The following is an 18605-nucleotide window of genomic DNA, read 5'->3' as shown; positions in this document are numbered from 1 at the left end:
GGAAACTAAAGGGCTTAGACAACCCTGCAGTTCCCGCCGCAAAAATTGGTGGCAGCAGAGAGGCCCAAGTCACCACTTACTGCTACCACTCAGCGGAAGTGTATATGTAAATAAAAAAAGTAAATATTTATTTGAATAAATTTATATAAAGTAATTTTTCAGGAGTACCCCTTTAGTCTATGCATACTGCCTTCTCTCGGCATAAAAGAACAAACAAGCCATACTTACCTTCACTCTCGCTCCCCCTGCTGCTGTGCAGTTTTCTGGTCTTTGCTGTGTTCCTGTTCTGCCAGCTTCCAGTGATGTCCTACTCCACGCTCAGCCAATCACATGCAACCACATCTGGGACCGGAAGATCACATAGCAGGTGCAGTGGGGGGAGCGGGGGTAAGTATGGCTTGTTTAGTATGTATAGTTTACGATTTCCCTGGTAAACCCCTTAAAGCGAATGTACCATCAGAAGCATCCTATTTTTACCTTAATCCAAAGCAGCACATGGATACCGCTGGTGTGGTCCTGATTTTAAAACGTCCTCCGGTTCCTGCGCTTGGCACCAGTCTTTTCCCAAGCACCGGCCTGCCTCAGAGCACAGAGGGAAGGCCCACCGCCCAGAGCACTGAGGGAAGGCCCACCGCCCCAGTGTGACAATATCTCCTCCCCTCTATGACACGGCTCTATTAATTCTAGGGGATGGGATATCACTTTATTAGGGGTGGTGGGTCTTCCACCAGTGCTCTAAGGTGGGCCGATTCTTGGGGAAAGAACAGCGCTGATCAATTAAGGTAATTAAAAAAAAAAAAACAGCTATGTACCTGATGGCACATTTGCTTTATTGATAAATGTTGTAAGATACAAGAACCCACCTACAGGTGGCATAACGCCCAAAAATAGACTTGTAAAGTGATAGAAATCCTAACCAATTGCTCCCTTGCCTATACTTCACTGAAAAATCAGTGCTCACTCTTGGAATCCCACGTTTCTACGCACAGGCATCAACACTCCTCACTGAAGGCAGGTCCTCGGATGAGCACGAGGACCATCTGTCAACATTGTTTTTTTGGATTAAGGTTGGCTTTAGCTTGTAATATGATATTTTTGGAGCATATGGGTAAGTTAAGTCCCTTACATTATGAGGGTGGTTTTAAAAAAAAATGTTATGGAAAAAAACACCAGTGTAGTTTTGATACTTTATGAGCCAAGGCAAGTTATACAGACAGATCTTGGCCTGATTGAGGTGAAAAGGACTCTCTTTTGGCCTCCATTGGGTGTATGGGGGTCCTAGGGTTGTGTATTCATATGTGGATTGAGCACCCCCCCCCCCCATTTGCAGTCATACGAGTGGGATTAAAGAATAACAAAGAGAAAAGTCAAATAATCACAACAAGAGAAACCCATTGTGTGCTAATGTCTAGGTGAAGGAAGACTGAAACCGCGAGGAGAATGCACTCTAAGAGAGAACCCTCTTGTGTTGACAAAGGAGCATCTCTGTGCACCCGGGTGACCGCAGACACCATTGTCAGAGCCTCTTCATAGAGTTTTATGCTTCTGCATGTGTGAATAATCAGAAAACTCATTACGCCGCTCGAGACGTTCATGGAACCAATGAAATAATAGACTCTTGATCAACAGGACGATGAAAAAAAAAAATAATTAACTTGACTTAATGTATTTAAAACCCAGATGCTAGAAGTCAGTGTTACGGCCGGACCTTTTCTATTACAGAAAGAAATGAAGTGAGCAGGTGGATGGAGGGATGAATGACACTGAAAGGCTGTGTAAGTGCACAGTCTACTGACGGATAAAGGCTACACATGTCATTCCGAAGGGATCGCTAATAAAAGGATCTCCAAAAGCTACCCCTTCTGGATCTGTATGACTGCCTAAGTAGTTTCACCTTTACTATATAATGTAGGGAAAGCTTGAAAAAAATAAGAAATATTAAGGCAGCCTACTACTGCAATGGCTATCAGCAGAGAAAGTGTTTGTTTCTCCCGACTGTCCCACATACACATATATGACGGACATCAGTGTGCTCTTAGAAGGGCAAAGGGGAATAACCTGCTGCAATCTGATTAACTTCCTTATAAACAACGAATTGGGCAAGGTAAAGGATCAGTGTGGTAAAGCATCGGACCGGTTAAATGATCAGGTACGACAAATGTGTGTTATTCCACCCCCACCCCCCTGACAACTGTCAAACATATCACCAAACAACTAAAGCATATTGGGGGTTGATCATTCTTGCTAAAACTGATGAGCTCGGCTAATGTTAAATAAGCAGTTCACAAAAAATTATTGCCCCCCCCCCCCCCCCCCGGTAGGCGCTGGCACGTATACTCACTGAAGATGATCGGTGTCCCACGGCGCGTCTTCGTTTTGGTCCCGCTTCGTTTCGGTCCCGCGACATCATTCACATCAGGCGCACGCTCACGCTAGCCTCTGCTGTGACTCCTCTTCCGTCTCCTGTGATTGTACACTGGAACTCACACGCTTTATCATTATCTATGCATTATCTATGGAAGCGCGTGACTTCCAGCATTCAATCACAGGACACAGAAGAGGAGTCACAGCAGAGGCTAGCGTGAGCCGGATTTGAACGTTGCCGCGGGACCAGAGTGAAGCCGTGCCGTGGGACACTGATCAGCTATGGTGAATATACGTGCCAACACCTACCGGGGAGGCAGGGGCGTAGCAAGGATTCACTGGCCCCATAGCAAAAAAATTTAAGTTTCTGCAGTTTCTTCCAACCCACAGATACATGTGCTTGCTTTCACCAATAAGAGATTACTAGGAGACTGTGGGGGCTTCATACATATAAGACTGGTGGTGGATCTAGTTACATTTAGCGGGATCTGCTCATAGATACGCATAGATAGTATGGCCGCTTTCAGTATGCAGGTGACTGCTGCAAAAGAGATTACTTCTCATGTCATGTTTTATGAACCGCCTAAGATGCAAGAATATATAAAATATATATACGTGTCTGTTGTAAGCACAATGATCATATCAAACAATCCTATACGTCCATCGCTTACGGACACTTCTGATCCAGTCATTTTTGTACTTACCGTGCTTAGTTTTCTTGAGGTGAAGATAATTCTGCGCTCGTGTAGCATGCTGGCATATATCTGCAGCATGTTATTTACATCCACCGCCACAAAATATTCCGTCAGATTCCTCTGTTTGCAGAAAACGTAGTAAAGGGATAGTTACTTTCTATACCATGCATTTGCCAGCCAAACATTAACATTACATAAAAGAGGCCCTAACATAAAGAATCTAATGGAATATAGTATAGTAATAAGTTACATTGTTTCTGATCAAGATCTGACTACACTGAGTATTTGTAGTCTGTTGCCATGGGTAACCGGTAGGACACAGTAAAACAACAAATGTTGCATGATATAGGATTTAACAATGGAAGTCTGACACATCCCACTACAAGCCTACACAGCGGGGTACACTGCAGCCTTCTGTAGAAACTCCAGGTGTGCACCCCAGACATGTAGTCTACTAAATCAATTCCCCCTTGTGTTGTTTCCACTTCACTACTCCACCAGCCAATGTACGCAAATGCTGTGTGACAACCCTAAAAGTGGCCATACACATCTCCCAACTGAGAACAAGTGAATGGGAAGGTCGGGAGTAGCAGTAGCAAGCCAGTGATGGTGTATGACCACCTTGATGGTTGTGATTAGATGACCAAGATGATTCTGTCAAAAAATGTGTTCTATAGACTTTCTATAATTGGTTCATTAAAGGAAGTTAGGTGTTCTTATATACTATGCACTTGGGGGGGGGGGCACCTTCCTAAAAGGTATTTTTTTTACATAGTGATAACCCCCATTAAAAAGTGGTCTTCTAGGACTGTTATTTTAGATGGCCTATCTTAGAACCCTATGGCATTATCCAGAATTCAGGACAGCTCCAGATGCGCATCCGAAAACTGTCCAGAATTCCAGATGTTTTGCTTGGCAGCCCGGGCCAGCGCAAGCATACGAGTGAGTACTGCACTGATTCCTAAAGCCTCCCTGACCGTAAAAGCGGCCACAGAATTGTGAAGGGGGCTTTAGGATATCTGATCATTGGAGATCCATTAATATAAAGTCGTGGAAACCCTCTAGTAAAGCACTAAAATACAACTAAAAACTCTTGCTAAAGTTGTCCCGTTTAAAACTAATAGCTGTCTGCGTATTTTATGGAATTATTTTGTGCCTCCAAAAAGCACAGCTCTTATGATGGAATAAAGATGAATAATTGGATTCGTATTACTGGGTTTCATGTACGGCGCTCTCTAATGTAAAACAGAACGCACAAAGTGATTAAGTTAACAAGTAAACAGGCTTGTTCAAGGAAAACAGACAAGTGGTTAAAACCCAATTAGATACATACACTTTCAGGGATTGTCGGCAGTCCGGTTACGTCAGGAGTAATGAAGAACGAGTGCTGGGCCGGAGGGAGGAGGTCGGAGAAAAAGACAACACAGGTTAATGAGGATTTAATAAGAATCTTAGTTGGTATTTGGTGCAGGGACGGGGGAATAATAGGATTCATTAGTTGTTTGGTATGTGATTTCAACAGCAAATGACAGAGTAGCAATCTCAATGAGAAGGAGAGAGTGTGCAGGATAGACTACGTTGATAGGAGCGGCTCTAATGTGTGCTCTTCATACAGTAACACGCAACATATGACTTTTAGCACAATTTACAGTTTTATGTGAAATTTTTTTTTATATAAAATTAACTAATACCCCAATTTTTCCGCAGCACCAGATGTTTTCTATTGGGAACTAAAGAACTGAACTGAAAGGCAAATACAGCAATGCATTCTTGACGAGAATACATAACCTATATCTTTACTGTTTTTTTTCCCCTAATTGTCAAAAATGCTCAGATGTATTCTTTTTATTTCTGATTCCTGATTTTTTTTTTAATTTGATTACCGATGTCCAAAGAAGTTGGCTGCAGCCCAAGGGAGTCCAGGAAAACATGGATATAGTTTATGGTCTATGGTTGTATCCATGTTTTCCAGGCAGCATCCAACTTCTTCCGCTACCGGAAATAAAATACTGCACACACTGGTTTGTACAGCCCCGAGTACGCTCAAGTTGCAATAATCTCTATCCATCATGTGATCCTGTACTGCAGGAGATTTCTTTTACTGTAATCCTGTGATGACTGCAGAGAAGTGATCTCTACAGAACCGAAAGTGTCACTCTATTTACTATAAGCTCAGGAAAAGTGTGGGCTACTGGGCAAAAAAATTCAGACTATTTTAGATGGTCTGTATAGCGGGGTCTACAGCTCTGTTCTGACCCAGGAAGTCTCCCTCATCTCCCAAATCATTGCAAATCCACTTCAGGCTGGGGCTTGCATCAGGGGACAGGACCGTGGAGGTAATCTCCTCATTTCTGTAATTTCTGTAAAAGTCTGCACTTACACTCAGCTAAACACACTGCTGATATATGTGTCTGCACTTACACTCAGCTATACACACTGCTGCTATAATGTGCCTGCACTCACACTCAGCCATTCACACTGCTGTATTGAAAGGTTTCTGTCACTGTCCTCCTGCATAGCTCTGTGATTCTCATGTCCTGATTGGTCCATGCTGAACACTTCCCCCTTCCCCATTGCTGTCATGTGACCACACAGACCTTCTCATTTTTTGTTTCATCATGTTATTCAGAATAAAGAATAACTATTTTTGGGGTGTGGAGCCAATATCAGTGATTTCTTATGGGAAAATTTGCTTTGGTTTAAGAGTTTATTTGGATTACAAGCACGGTCCCGGAACGAATTATGCTCGTAATCCAAGGCACTACTGTATATTTTTACTGTATACAGGAAAAAAGGAAACCAGTAAAACGTGAACACAACACGCAGCATTACTGTTAATAGTTATATAAGGATGCAGTGAATATATTAACAATTAGAAGGGGGCAGATGCAGTTCCTTTCTATGTGTGTACGAGGCTGCATGCTGTGAGAGGGGAGAAGGAGGAGAAATGGGAGACACAGACTGGGATCAGCATCAGATTATGCAGGTGTCGCTATGTAGAACTATGATGTCAATAAATACACATTAGGTAGTGACATCAATAATCTCAGAGTTCAACACCATAAGGTCACATCCCCCCTGTAGGAACAAGAATGGGGGTTGTCCTGTGCAGGTTGGATCTAGCTTAGGTGGAGTGGCAGGGAGCGGAGCAGCACAGAAAGGCAGTCTGTTTGATGAGCGGAGCACAGATTGAATAAAGCGATTCGCTTTGTTTAGATCAGCGATTCACTCATCCCTAATAACAATAATAATATTATTATTATTAATATAGTTATTACTGTTGTTATTATAATTGTTGCTGTTGTTATTATCAACAACAACAATAATAATATTACTAACAATAATAATAACAATAATAATAACAATAATAATAATAATTATAATTATAATAATAATAATAATAATAATAATAATAATAATAATACTACTCAGGCCCAACACAGAAGGAAATTTGGATTTCCGTTGTCTTTCACAATGAAACAGTATGAAGGCACACATTTTACTGCCAATAGTTCCAGTCAGAGACGTAGAGATATTGGGGGGAAAAAGAGCAAAATAAAAGAATCAGCAAAAATTATTTCTATAATCATTTATCAGAGAAAGAATTGATCATTTCCTCCAGGTCACAGTTAGTGGATTCCTCTACTGATCATGATGAAGTGAAATGCAGGAAGTGTCTGTAGGAAAGGGACAGGATTGGTATCAGAATTTACCCTCATTTATAGGAATGGAAAGGGTTTTCTTCTTCAGACCGGTGACTTACCAGCTCAGGGGCGGACTGAGTTTTTAAAAGAGGTTCCCTGGATATAAACTCTAGTGGATTCTTGTAAATAAGAAATGGCAGCCATTAGCAAGTCTCTACAGTCTAAAACTAGTGATGTAAATCTACAGCTCTATAAATATACAAAAAGTTTAGATCTGTTAGGGTCTGGGTGCCAATACCCCCTCCCAATTGCTAGAAGTGGGGAGAAGTGCTCGGCTAAGCGATTCTCTTCCAGTTAATCTCACCACTGCAAGACACAGGCTTAAAGGAGAAGTCTGGCAAAATTTTTATGAAAGTATTGTATTGCCCCCCAAAGGTTATACAAATCCCCAATATACACTTATTACGGGAAATGCTTATAAAGTGCTTTTTCCCTGCACTTACTACTGCATCAAGGCTTCACTTCCTGGATAACATGGTGATGTCACTATCTGGATAACATGGTGATGTCACCTCCTGGATAACATGGTGATGTCACCTCCTGGATAACATGGTGATGTCACCTCCTGGATAACATGGTGATGTCACCTCCTGGATAACATGGTGATGTCACCTCCTGGATAACATGGTGATGTCACCTCCTGGATAACATGGTGATGTCACCTCCTGGATAACATGGTGATGTCACCTCCTGGATAACATGGTGATGTCACCTCCTGGATAACATGGTGATGTCACCTCCTGGATAAAATGGTGACATCACTTCCTGGATAAAATGGTGATGTCACGACCCGACTCCCAGAGCTGTGCAGGCTGTGGCTGCTGGAGAGGATAATGGCAGGAGGACACTGAGGGACACAGGGCACTGGAGGGACACTGAGCATCCCCCTGCCATCATCCTCTCCAGCAGCCACAGCCCACACAGCTCTGGGAGTCGGGACGTGACATCACCATGTTATCCTGGAAGTGATATCACCATGTTATCCAGGAAGTGACATCCATGTTATCCAGGAAGTGACATCACCATGTTATCCAGGAAGTGACATCACCCTGTTATCCAGGAAGTGAAGCCTTGATGCAGTAGTAAGTGCAGGGAAAAAAGCACTTTATGTGCATTTACCCTTATAAGTGTATATTGGTGACTTGTATAACTTTTGGGGGGCAAAACAATAATAAAATTTTTCGCTGGACTTTTCCCTTAATATTCTTCTAAAGCAGTGCAGACTCCAGTCCTCAAGAACAGATCATTTTGAGGATATGCAACAACTAATGCACTAAGAATAATTAGATCACCTGTGAAATGCTCAAAACATGACCTGTTGGTGGGCGATGAGGACTGGAGTTGGGAAACACTGTTCTAGAGAATCTGTCTACTGCACAGAGGAGACAGAAGCACGTAGCCAAGCTCTTCTCTCCCCACTTGTTTTAGTGTTTGTTAGAAATCTCAGACAGACTGACCCAAAACTTTTGACATGTGTCTATGACACTTCAAAGGTTTTTACATTATAGTTACTAGTAGCTCACTTGACATTTGAAAACCAGTGGCTGTCAGTTGGCCTATGGCTGTATTGAAGTTTTCCAGGACTCGCTCGGGCTGCATCCAACTTCATCAGCCACCGGTTATCAAATGTTGTGTGAGCGGACTTGAGCATGCTCCAGTCGCACTTAACTCTAATAGTAATGTTTTAAAGAATTGTGCACCATGGGAACACAGGTGTCTCGGCACTTGATTACTGGTGGCTAAAAAAGTTGCATGCAGTCCTTAGGCGGTATCTATGTTTTCCTGGACTCCCTAGGGCTGCATCCAACTTTTTAAGCCACCTGTATTCCAATGCAGTACGATCGGACTCGGGCATGCTCATCTCTTATCATTACATGACCAGGGCAGATCTTCATTCACCACAAGTAAACTATGAATAGTGTATGGGTGTCCGCAAAGGTAACCATAATATGATAGGATACAGCAGGTATTACTGGAAAGTGGTCACACACTAAATGACCTTCATTTGCTGAATCCCCAATACTGAATGTTAATATTTTCATGCATAACCAAAAAGTGTCACCTGTTTAATTATTTTGCAGAAATCAATAGTACAGGCGATTTGAAGAAACTTTGTAATTGGGTTTATTAGTCGATAAATGCATTTTTATCATGAAAAAGCAGTTTGAAACTCTCCCCCCCTGTCTTCATGGTTGTTTATGGAGAGGGGAGGGGTGGAGGGAGATGAGGCACCAAAAGAGGACAACAAAGAGTTAATTTACAGCTACATCACCGGGCTATCTCCTCTGAAGTCAGCACTGACCTCTCTGACCTCTGAATACTGGCTTTCACACAGCTCCCACTGTGTAATCTTTTATTCTCTGCTGGCGACTAATCTCCCTCCTCCATAGAACAGACAGGGCTTGACTGATGTAAAACAGTCGAGATTTCCTGATAATGAGCAGTGAATGAGAGAGAGGAGGGAGGGGGAGGGGGACCAGGGGAAAGTCTTTTTGAATGCAGATAATGGCATATTTGCCTAATAAATCTAATTACAAAGTTTCTTAAAATTGCCTGAACTATTGATTTCTGCACAAAAATAAACAAAAAAAAAAAAAACAGTTACAGAACAACATGTACTTCATTATACCTAGATAACTAGTGCAGTGTTTCCCTTATATGGTTCACTGTGCTAGTTACATCTCTACCACAGCACACCGCCATGTATAGAGAACACGCATGTGGGTTTCAGTGACAAATCTGACTTCTACTTCTTGGAAAACGTTGGAAGAGATTCTCATTTTGTTTCTGAATTTGTTTAAAGTGAAATCTGAGCAAAAGCTGAAAATAGAGGTGGCCGAGCCAGCCTCACAGACCTGTGCTGGGCACCCAGTATACACAGGCTACCTGCTACCTGGTGACTGTGTTGTATGGGTACAGATGTAGTTGCCAGCAAAGACCGTGCCACAACATTAAGGTGCAAAGTGGGTGCAATCCAGATAAGTCTACATGATGCTTACACATATATCTGTTGCAGTAAAATGATAGAATCCAGGGATTTGATCAAATCCTGGGAAATGATGGAATGAACACGCCGTTCCATCATTTCCCTAGGGATTTGATCAAATCACTGACACCTTTTAGGGAAATGACAGAATGATTGTTCAAGGAGTCGCCCGACTGTACGTTTGGCAGCGGAGGCGGATGGGGAGCAGAGTGGCACACCTCCCCGGCAGGCATATAGCGGCGGAGGCGGATGGGGAGCAGAGCGGCATGCCTCCCCGGCAGGCATATAGCGTCGGGGTGGACAGGACTTGGGCCGGATGGGGAGCAGAGCGGCATGCCTCCCCGGCAGGCATATAGCGTCGGGGTGGACAGGACTGGGGGCGGATGGGGAGCAGAGCGGCACACCTCTCAGCAGGCATACAGCGTTGGGGCGGACGGGGAGCAGAGTGGACAGGCCAGGGGAGCAGTAGGCATGTCGCGGCGGACGGGGAGCAGAGCAGCACACCTCTCAGCAGGCATACAGCGTTGGGGCGGACGGGGAGCAGAGCGGACAGGCCAGGGGAGCATGAGGCATGTCGCAGGGCGGGGCGGACGGGGAGCAGAGCGGCGCAACTTCCGGCAGGTATACGGCGTTGGGGCAGAAAGGGAGCAGAGCGGACAGGCCAGGGGAGCAGGAGGCATGTAGCAGGGGAAATGAGCGGAACGGGGAGCAGAGAGGCATTGAAGGGGGACGGGGAGCAGAGCGGGCAGGCTAGGGGGAGCAGAGAGGCGATAAGGTAAGCAAATTCTATGTCGCAGGGGGAAACAATAGAGTTCATTCCATCATCTCCCTGAAAGGGGTCGGAGATTTGATCAATTCCCTAGGGAAATGCTGGAACAGTGCGGTCATTTCATCATTTCTCAGGATTTGATCAAATCCATAAACCCCAAGGCACAGTAGATTCTATGAAGGTATGACACATGAACAAATACTAATCCTCTAATAGTGATACTGCATGCATGTAGTCTTCTATTCTGTAAGGGCTCGTTCACACCACAGTTTGTGCCTCTAAAGGCAGGTATATGCACGGAAGACTGTCCAAATGACATGCCAACATATCTGTGCTTGGATCGACACTGACTCCATTGACTTCATGTGACTACATTAGGGTCATGTTGTGAGTGTATCCAAGCTTTAGCAAGACTTGCAGCACTTCAGGTGAGCCAAAGCTGGTATCCGCACCCGAGAGGCACAAATCATGGTGTGAACACTGTCTGAGATATACCAAGTGTCTAACTCTACCTAACGCGAATGAATACACTAGTGGGACTTACCAGGTTCAGACTCACAGGAGTGTGCGCTTCAGGAACAGGATGATTGTACAGAGTCTTCAATACATCATTCAAGTCATTTTCCTAAGTTAAGAAAAAAAAGTTATTTAAAAAAAAAAACTTTTGGTAAAAGACCAGATAATTTCATGCGATAAAACCAGTTATACAAAAAGTATATTACATGATGTGGACACTGTTGAATAAATATCTTTCCATCTAAATGTGCAGAGAAAAAAAAATTAGCCCTGCTGATTTAAAGGGGTTGTCCAGGATTAGAAAAACTCCAAATTAAAGCAAATCAGCAGCGATACTACACCCAAACTGAAGACAAAAGTGGTGCCGTTTCTTGTAGCTCTGTTTTCCTAATCCTGGACAACCCCTTTAAGCTTTGTGTCCTCCATCCAATACATAGGAAGATACCTCTCTGTATAACTGCAATGCAGTTTAGTGATCAGGATGCAAATAGTTAATAAAAGTTACTAAAAAAAAATATATATTTTTTTTAACTTAAATTAATTTTTTTAATTGTTCTAGGACACGGCTGTTTTAGGACACTAAGGTGATCATTTCTGACAAGGTTGAGTGAGTTTGGCTGTGGATCCTCTTGGATTAATGGTTTGCATTATGACAACATGTCTTCCTACGGGAGGGCACATACATGGCAAACATATCTTCACTGAATTTTTCTGCTGTGCAATTTGCTTATGCTGCCATTCCTATAAGGGTTGTGGTTTGTGGATGTAATTCATTTTCCTTAAAACATTTAAAGGGTTTGGCGTCTGCAGCTTTTATGTTTATAATACGTAGCGGGCTGATCAACGTCCTTTAGTGTCAATTCATTAAAGCCTCTCTGACAACTTTGCCCCCAATCTCTCCTGTCTTTCTACTGAATGCTCATTTAGACTGAATTTTCATCGGATCAGACCGAAGAGTCTGAAGACCAGGCCAGCAGAGACCTCTGCACTTCCTGACACAGCCACTGGTGGCAGCAGAGGGGCCATGTTACTTTTATTCAATGCGTAAATCAATAAATACATATAAATATTATATTTAATAATAGATCATGCATAAATTTTATATATATATATTATATATATATATATATATATATATATATATATATATATATATATATATATATATACACACACATACGTATACCTGTCCAACTGCACGTTACCACTTAATTTCTAATCAGCCAATCAGATGGGGGCAACTCAGTGCATTTAGGCATGTAGACATGGTCAAGACAATCTCCTGCAGTTCAAACCGAGCATCAGTATGGGGAAGAAAGGTGATTTGAGTGCCTTTGAACGTGGCATGGTTGTTGGTGCCAGAAGGGCTGGTCTGAGTATTTCAGAAACTGCTGATCTACTGGGATTTTCACGCACAACCATCTCTAGGGTTTACAGAGAATGGTCCGAAAAAGAAAAAACATCCAGTGAGTGGCAGTTCTGTGGGCGGAAATGCCTTGTTGATGCCAGAGGTCAGAGGAGAATGGGCAGACTGGTTCGAGCTGATAGAAAGGCAACAGTGACTCAAATAGCCAACCGTTACAACCAAGGTAGGCAGAAGAGCATCTCTGAACGCACAGTACATCCAACTTTGAGGCAGATGGGCTACAGCAGCAGAAGACCACCCGTTACTAGCATGGTGTACCTAATAAAGTGGCTGGTGAGTGTATGTGTATATATATATATATATATATATATATATATATATATATATATATTATTTTTTTTATTTATATGTGCAGACCAACACATAAAATCAGTGTGGAATTGCAACATATAGGATACACGATCCAGGAGAAAAAGAAGCGCTGCACCTCACACCTATGGCTGACACTAATGCCTCTCAGCTGCATATAAAAAAACATTTGAAGTTTGTGTGTAAATTGATCAAGCCACAGTGCCCCATGAACCAACGTGCAGGTCTCTGATACACATGGGCCCCTACACTAAGTCCGCACCGTGTCGGTCAGTGACCACCACCCTCGCCAGGCGTGCACAGTGTAGGGACCCATGTGAGCCAGGAGACCTGCACGCTGGTACATGGGGCAATATGGTTTGATCAAATTATATACCAACATCCAGGAGTTGGTTTTTAAATGTAGCTGAGAAGCATTAGTATCAGCCATAGGCGTGAGGTGCAACGCTATTTTCTCTTCTTGTCCGTATTTTACATTTCTCCCTTTTCTCAGTGTTTGCACTCCTCCTGGTAAGACCCACATGGCCGCAATTAGCAGGAGACACCTGTGCACACATGACCTCCTATCCTTCCCATTCTGCCTGCTGGAGTGTGGTGAGTGTTTTAAACCTTGTTCACACTTGTGTTGTTTGGTGACAGCTTTCTCCGCCGGCGGTGCCTGCTGGGATTTACGGGAGCCTCTGGGTATTGGTCCTGTGACAGTGGGGTTGCAGGGCCGTTCTATGGCCTCCCTTCCCTGGTTGTGCACGCCTTGCGGGGATGGCGGTCACTGACTGACACGGTGGTAAGTTAGTGTAGGGACCCATGTGAGCCAGGAGACCTGCACGCTGGTACATGGGGCAATATGGTTTGATCAAATTATATACCAACATCCTGTAGTTGGTTTTTAAATGTAGCTGAGAAGCATTAGTGTCAGCCATAGGTGTGAGGTGCAGCGCTATTTTCTCTTCTTGTCCGTTATATATATATATATGGTTCAGGGAAGAAAAAGAGTGCTGCACCTCCCACCTATGGCTGATACTAGTACCTCTCGGCTGCATAAAAAACATCAGAATTCTGTATGTGAATTGATCAAGCCACACTCCCCCATGTACCGCGTGCAGGTATCTAAAACACATGGGTCCCTACACTAAGTCCACACTGTGCCAGTCAGCAACCACCACCCCCGCAGGCATGCACAGTCAGGGAAGGGAGGCCATGGAACGGCCCTGCGACAGGGCCAGACCCAAAAATGCCACACCAAAACCCAGCCAGCACCACCGGCGGAGGAAGCTGCCCCCAAACAGCACAAGTCTGGATAAGGTATTGCACTCACCATAGCTATCAAAGATAGAATGGGACAGACAGGAGGTATTCACATTACAGAATTCTGATGTTTTTTATGCAGCCGAGAGGTACTAGTATCAGCCATAGGTGTGAGGTGCAGCACTCTTTTTCTTCCCTGAACCGTATTTTATTTCTCTCTTTTCTTCGTGTTTTGCACTCCTCCTGGTGAGACCCACATGACCGCAATTAGGAGACACCTGAGTGCTCTTGGTTTTAATCCCTCCTGTGTGTCCCATTCTATCTTCGATAGCTATGGTGAGTGCAATACCTTATCTAGACTTGTGCTGTTTGGGGGCAGCTTCCTCCGCCAGTGGTGCTGGCTGGGTTTTGGTGTGGCATTTTTGGGTCTGGTCCTGTGGCATGGGGGTTGCAGGGCCGTTCCATGGCCTCCCTTCCCTGACTGTGCATGCCTGCGGGGGTGGTGGTCGCTGACTGGCACAGTGCGGACTTAGTGTAGGGACCCATGTGTATCAGATACCTGCACGAGGAACATGGGGCAGTGTGGCTTGATCAATATGTATGTTGTAATTCCACACAGATTTTTTAATTGTGCTGGTCTGCACACATATTATATATTATATATATGCACAATGCATTTCTGCTCTGGGCTTGCAGGGTAAATGACTTCTAATGACTGGTAAAGTACATGACATTGATGTCAAAAAGGACCTGTTACCTGTTCCTTAACTAAATAGTCAGCCAACGTGTTTAACAGCTTGTAGTAGACTTCAAACCAGGGCAGATAACTGTGGGGAAAAAAACATTATTAAAACTCCATATAAAAGAAGACAAACAGTGTGCATACATCCCCATATTTACATACGTATAGCCTGGTCCAATCAGTCCAAGCTCCATAGACAGTGGTTGATTAATCTGCCGGAGAAGACCGTATGCTGCTCACCGCAGTGCGGAGTCATTTATCATATTACTACATGAATATTGTTCTCTACAATCTAATGAAAAATAGCGAGTCCCCTCTGTGGGTATCTCCCTCCTCTGTGTGGCAGATTTATGTCCCTGATACCGAGCGGCACAGTGCAGGAGAGGTCATGCATTTCAATGGCGTGTTAGGCTTGCCCTGCTCCACAGTCACTGGGGTCATCCCAATGTGAAGGGCCGTACATAACACACAAGCTGAACGCTGAACCTTTGCTCTGTAATGTGGTGTAAGATGTCACAATGATGACTACAAAGACATCCCAGGAACGCGTGTCCTTCATGGTTAATATTTACAAGGTGTATAGGTATGTACATATTTATATCCTGCACAATATAGAACCTCATTGCGCCAACTACACAAGAAAAATCGGAAAATAAAAAATAAAAAAAGGGGAAACATTTCTATGGATGAGACCGGCGCAGAAATTGGGAACTGTCCAAAACATTTTAAGGGGTTGTCAAAAAAAAAAAAAAAAAAGGGAGAAAGAAGTGAGAACAAGTAAGTGAGAAGAAAGAGCTGATCTGTATCTGTATATGGATGGTCATTTATATGGACGGTCGCATTTCTCCTGCAGTGGCAGCTGTAGGGTAAAGCAGCAGCAAGCGCCAATGATGAGATGGGAGGTGCATGTTCAGACTACAAGAAAAGTAGATACTATCGCTCACGCCGTATGGAAAGTTGGCTCTGGCAATCATTCACACTGCACAGAGGACATGGTCAGTGGGAGAATGGGAACCATTATCCAAACAGAACGAGGGAATCCAGCACACGTGGTAAAAAAAAACAAAACAATGGAGTTTATTGGCTATATTTATAATCTAGATTATAGTCAGCCATGAAGGAGAATAGGCTATAAGGTTTGAAGTGCGTCCATGTGTGCCCCGGGGTCGTATTTCAATTTTATGCTCTAGAACATTAACCCTTTGAGGACCAGACCCAAAATGACCCAGTGGTCCGCGCAAATTTAGATTTTTGTGTTTTCGTTTTTCCCTCCTCCCCTTCTAAGAGCTCTAGCACTTTTAGTTTTCTATCTACAGGGCCATGTAAGAGCTTGTTTTTTACAGGAATAGTTGTCCTTTGTAATGGCGTCTTTCATTTTACCATAACATGTATGACGGAATTCCAAATATATTATTTATGAAGATATAAATTGTTGAAATGGTAAAAAAGAATGCAATATGGTAACGTTTGGGGGTTTCCTGTGTCTATGTAATGCACTATATGGTAAAAGTGACATGATACTATTACTCTATAGGTCAGTCCGAACACAACGCAGATTCTCTAATGTTATATATATTTTTTTTATGAAATCCTTTTTTTGGCAATTAATTATTAATAAAATGGGCCTATTGTGACGCTTATAACGGTTTTAGTTTATCACCTACGGGGGTGTCATATTTTGCTCCATGATCTCTAGTTTTTATTAATGAAGAATTCCAACAGCAGTTCCCAAGCTTGAAAATGCCAGTGTGAGACGGGAGAAATGTCACTTGATTTTGCTATGCCACGCTATTTTGCTTGTTTGATTCGAAGTGATGGAATAAAAGTTTAAAGTTTTTGAAGATATTGGGAAGTGCTGTTGGAATTCTTCGTTTATATTCTCTGGATCCAAGGTCAGGATCATCCAGCTGGCACCCACAAGACTTAGGAGCTCCAAGCTGTGCTGCTTACAATCCAGTTGCATAGTTTTTATTCATACCATATTTGTGAAGATCGGACGTTTTGATCACTTTTTATTAACTTTTTTTTTTTATATAATGAAACATCAAATCATCAATCCTGGAACCTTTTTCCCTCTTTTCATTTACGCTGTTCGCGATGACACTTGGTATATTTTAATAGATCGGACAATTACGCACGCTATATGTTAATTTATTTATTTTTATATGTTTTATGTATATAATAAGATCGCAGATCGGGCCACACGGAGGCAGGTGAGACCTCTGGCGGTCCATTACAACGATCGGGACCCCCGCAGTCACGCTGCCCCCTGTCACTTACACTTAGGGGGGCAATGACACGCTGCAGCCTGTCATTACAGTGAGGTGCTCGGCTGCTCACTGCAGCTGCCCCACCTCAGGAGCGGAGCGCGCTTCATAGGAAAGGATGTACTGGTACGCCCTTGGTCGTCTAGGAGTTAACCCTTTGAGGACCACGCCCAAAATGACCCAGTGGACCGCGCAAATTTTGATCTTAGTGTTTCCGTTTTTCCCTCCTTCCCTTCTAAGAGCTCTAGCACTTTCAGTTTTTTATCTACAAGGCCATGTAAGGGCTTATTTGTTACAGGAATAGTTGTACTTTGTAATGGCGTCTTTCATTTTACCATAACATGTATGATGGAATTCCAAATATATTATTTATGAAGATATAAATTGGTGAAATCGCAAAAAAGAATGCAATATGGTAACGTGTGGGGGGTTCCTGTGTCTACGTAATGCACTATATGGTAACAGCGACATGATACTATTATTCTATAGGTCAGCCCGAACACAACCATATGCAGGTTACACAGATTCTCTAATGTCATATATATATTTTTTTTAAATGAAATCCTTTTTTTTGGCAATTAATTATAAATAAAATGGGCCTATTGTGACGCTTATAACGGTTTTATTTTTTCACCTACGGGGCTGTATGGGGTGTCACTTTTTCCGCCATGATCTCTAGTTTTTATTAATACCATATGTGTGAAGATCGGACATTTTGATCACTTTTTATTAATTTTTTTTTATATATAATGTAACATAAAATCAGTAATCCGCGCACTTTTTCCCCTCTTTTCGTGTACGCCGTTTACCGTTCGCAATGACGCTTGTTATATTTTCATAGATCGGACAATTACGCACGCTACGGTATATTATATGTTCATTTGTTTACTTATTTTTATATGTTTTATTTATATAATGGGAAAGGGGGGTGATTTCAACTTTTATTGGGGGAGGGGTTTTGGGGTAGTGTGTTAGTGTTTTTAACTTTTTTTTTTTTACTCATTTGAAGTCCCTTTGGGGGACTTTTACATACACTAGTGTGATTTCTACACTGATGAATGCTATGCCATAGGCATAGCATTGATCAGTGTTATCGGCGATCTGCTCATTGAGCCTGCCTGTGCAGGCTCAGTGTAGCAGATCGCCGATCGGACCGCACGGAGGCAGGTGAGAGACCTCCGGCGGCCCGTTTTACCGATCGGGACCCCCGCAGTCACACTGCGGGGGTCCCGATCGGTAAGTGACAGGGGACTCCCCCTGTCACTTACACTTAAACGGCGCGGTCGCGGCGCGATCGCAGCGTTTAAGGAGTTAATGACACGCGGCAGCGCGATCGCTGCAGCGTGTCATTGCCGGTGAGGTCCCGGCTGCTGATTGCAGCCGGCCCCCACCTGCTGTGAAGCGCGCTCCGCTCCGGAGCGCGCTTCATAGCGGGAGAAACACCCAGGGCGTACAGTTACGCCCTAGGTCGTCTGGGGACAGACTTCCATGGCGTAACTATACGCCCTGGGTCGTCTAGGGGTTAAAGTGTCACTGTCGTTTTTTGTTTTTTTTTTTGCAGAAATAAATCGTACAGGTGATT

At 43.4% G+C, this 18605-nt stretch overlaps 1 protein-coding gene across 5 annotated transcripts in view; it reads right to left on the bottom strand.

Moving 5' to 3' along the window:
• Window positions 1–18605, bottom strand: part of DENND1B (DENN domain containing 1B) — a 142146-nt gene that overhangs the window by 68820 nt on the left and 54721 nt on the right. For 4 of the 5 annotated variants that reach the window (XM_069967504.1, XM_069967506.1, XM_069967507.1 and 1 more), the window contains 5 exons: window positions 14772–14841; window positions 11063–11143; window positions 6823–6882; window positions 4393–4446; window positions 3069–3179 (listed from right to left, as the gene is read on the bottom strand). In XM_069967504.1, coding sequence (XP_069823605.1) covers window positions 3069–3179; window positions 4393–4446; window positions 6823–6882; window positions 11063–11143; window positions 14772–14841 — 376 coding nt within the window. The remainder of the gene's footprint in view (window positions 1–3068; window positions 3180–4392; window positions 4447–6822; window positions 6883–11062; window positions 11144–14771; window positions 14842–18605) is intronic. The other variant, XM_069967505.1, reaches the window with a different exon arrangement.

Source organism: Dendropsophus ebraccatus, chromosome 4 (assembly GCF_027789765.1).
Source record: "Dendropsophus ebraccatus isolate aDenEbr1 chromosome 4, aDenEbr1.pat, whole genome shotgun sequence".
Classification (NCBI taxonomy): domain Eukaryota; kingdom Metazoa; phylum Chordata; class Amphibia; order Anura; family Hylidae; genus Dendropsophus; species Dendropsophus ebraccatus.
Note: the sequence above shows the minus strand (reverse complement) of the source record. Positions and strands in the feature narration are given on the sequence as shown.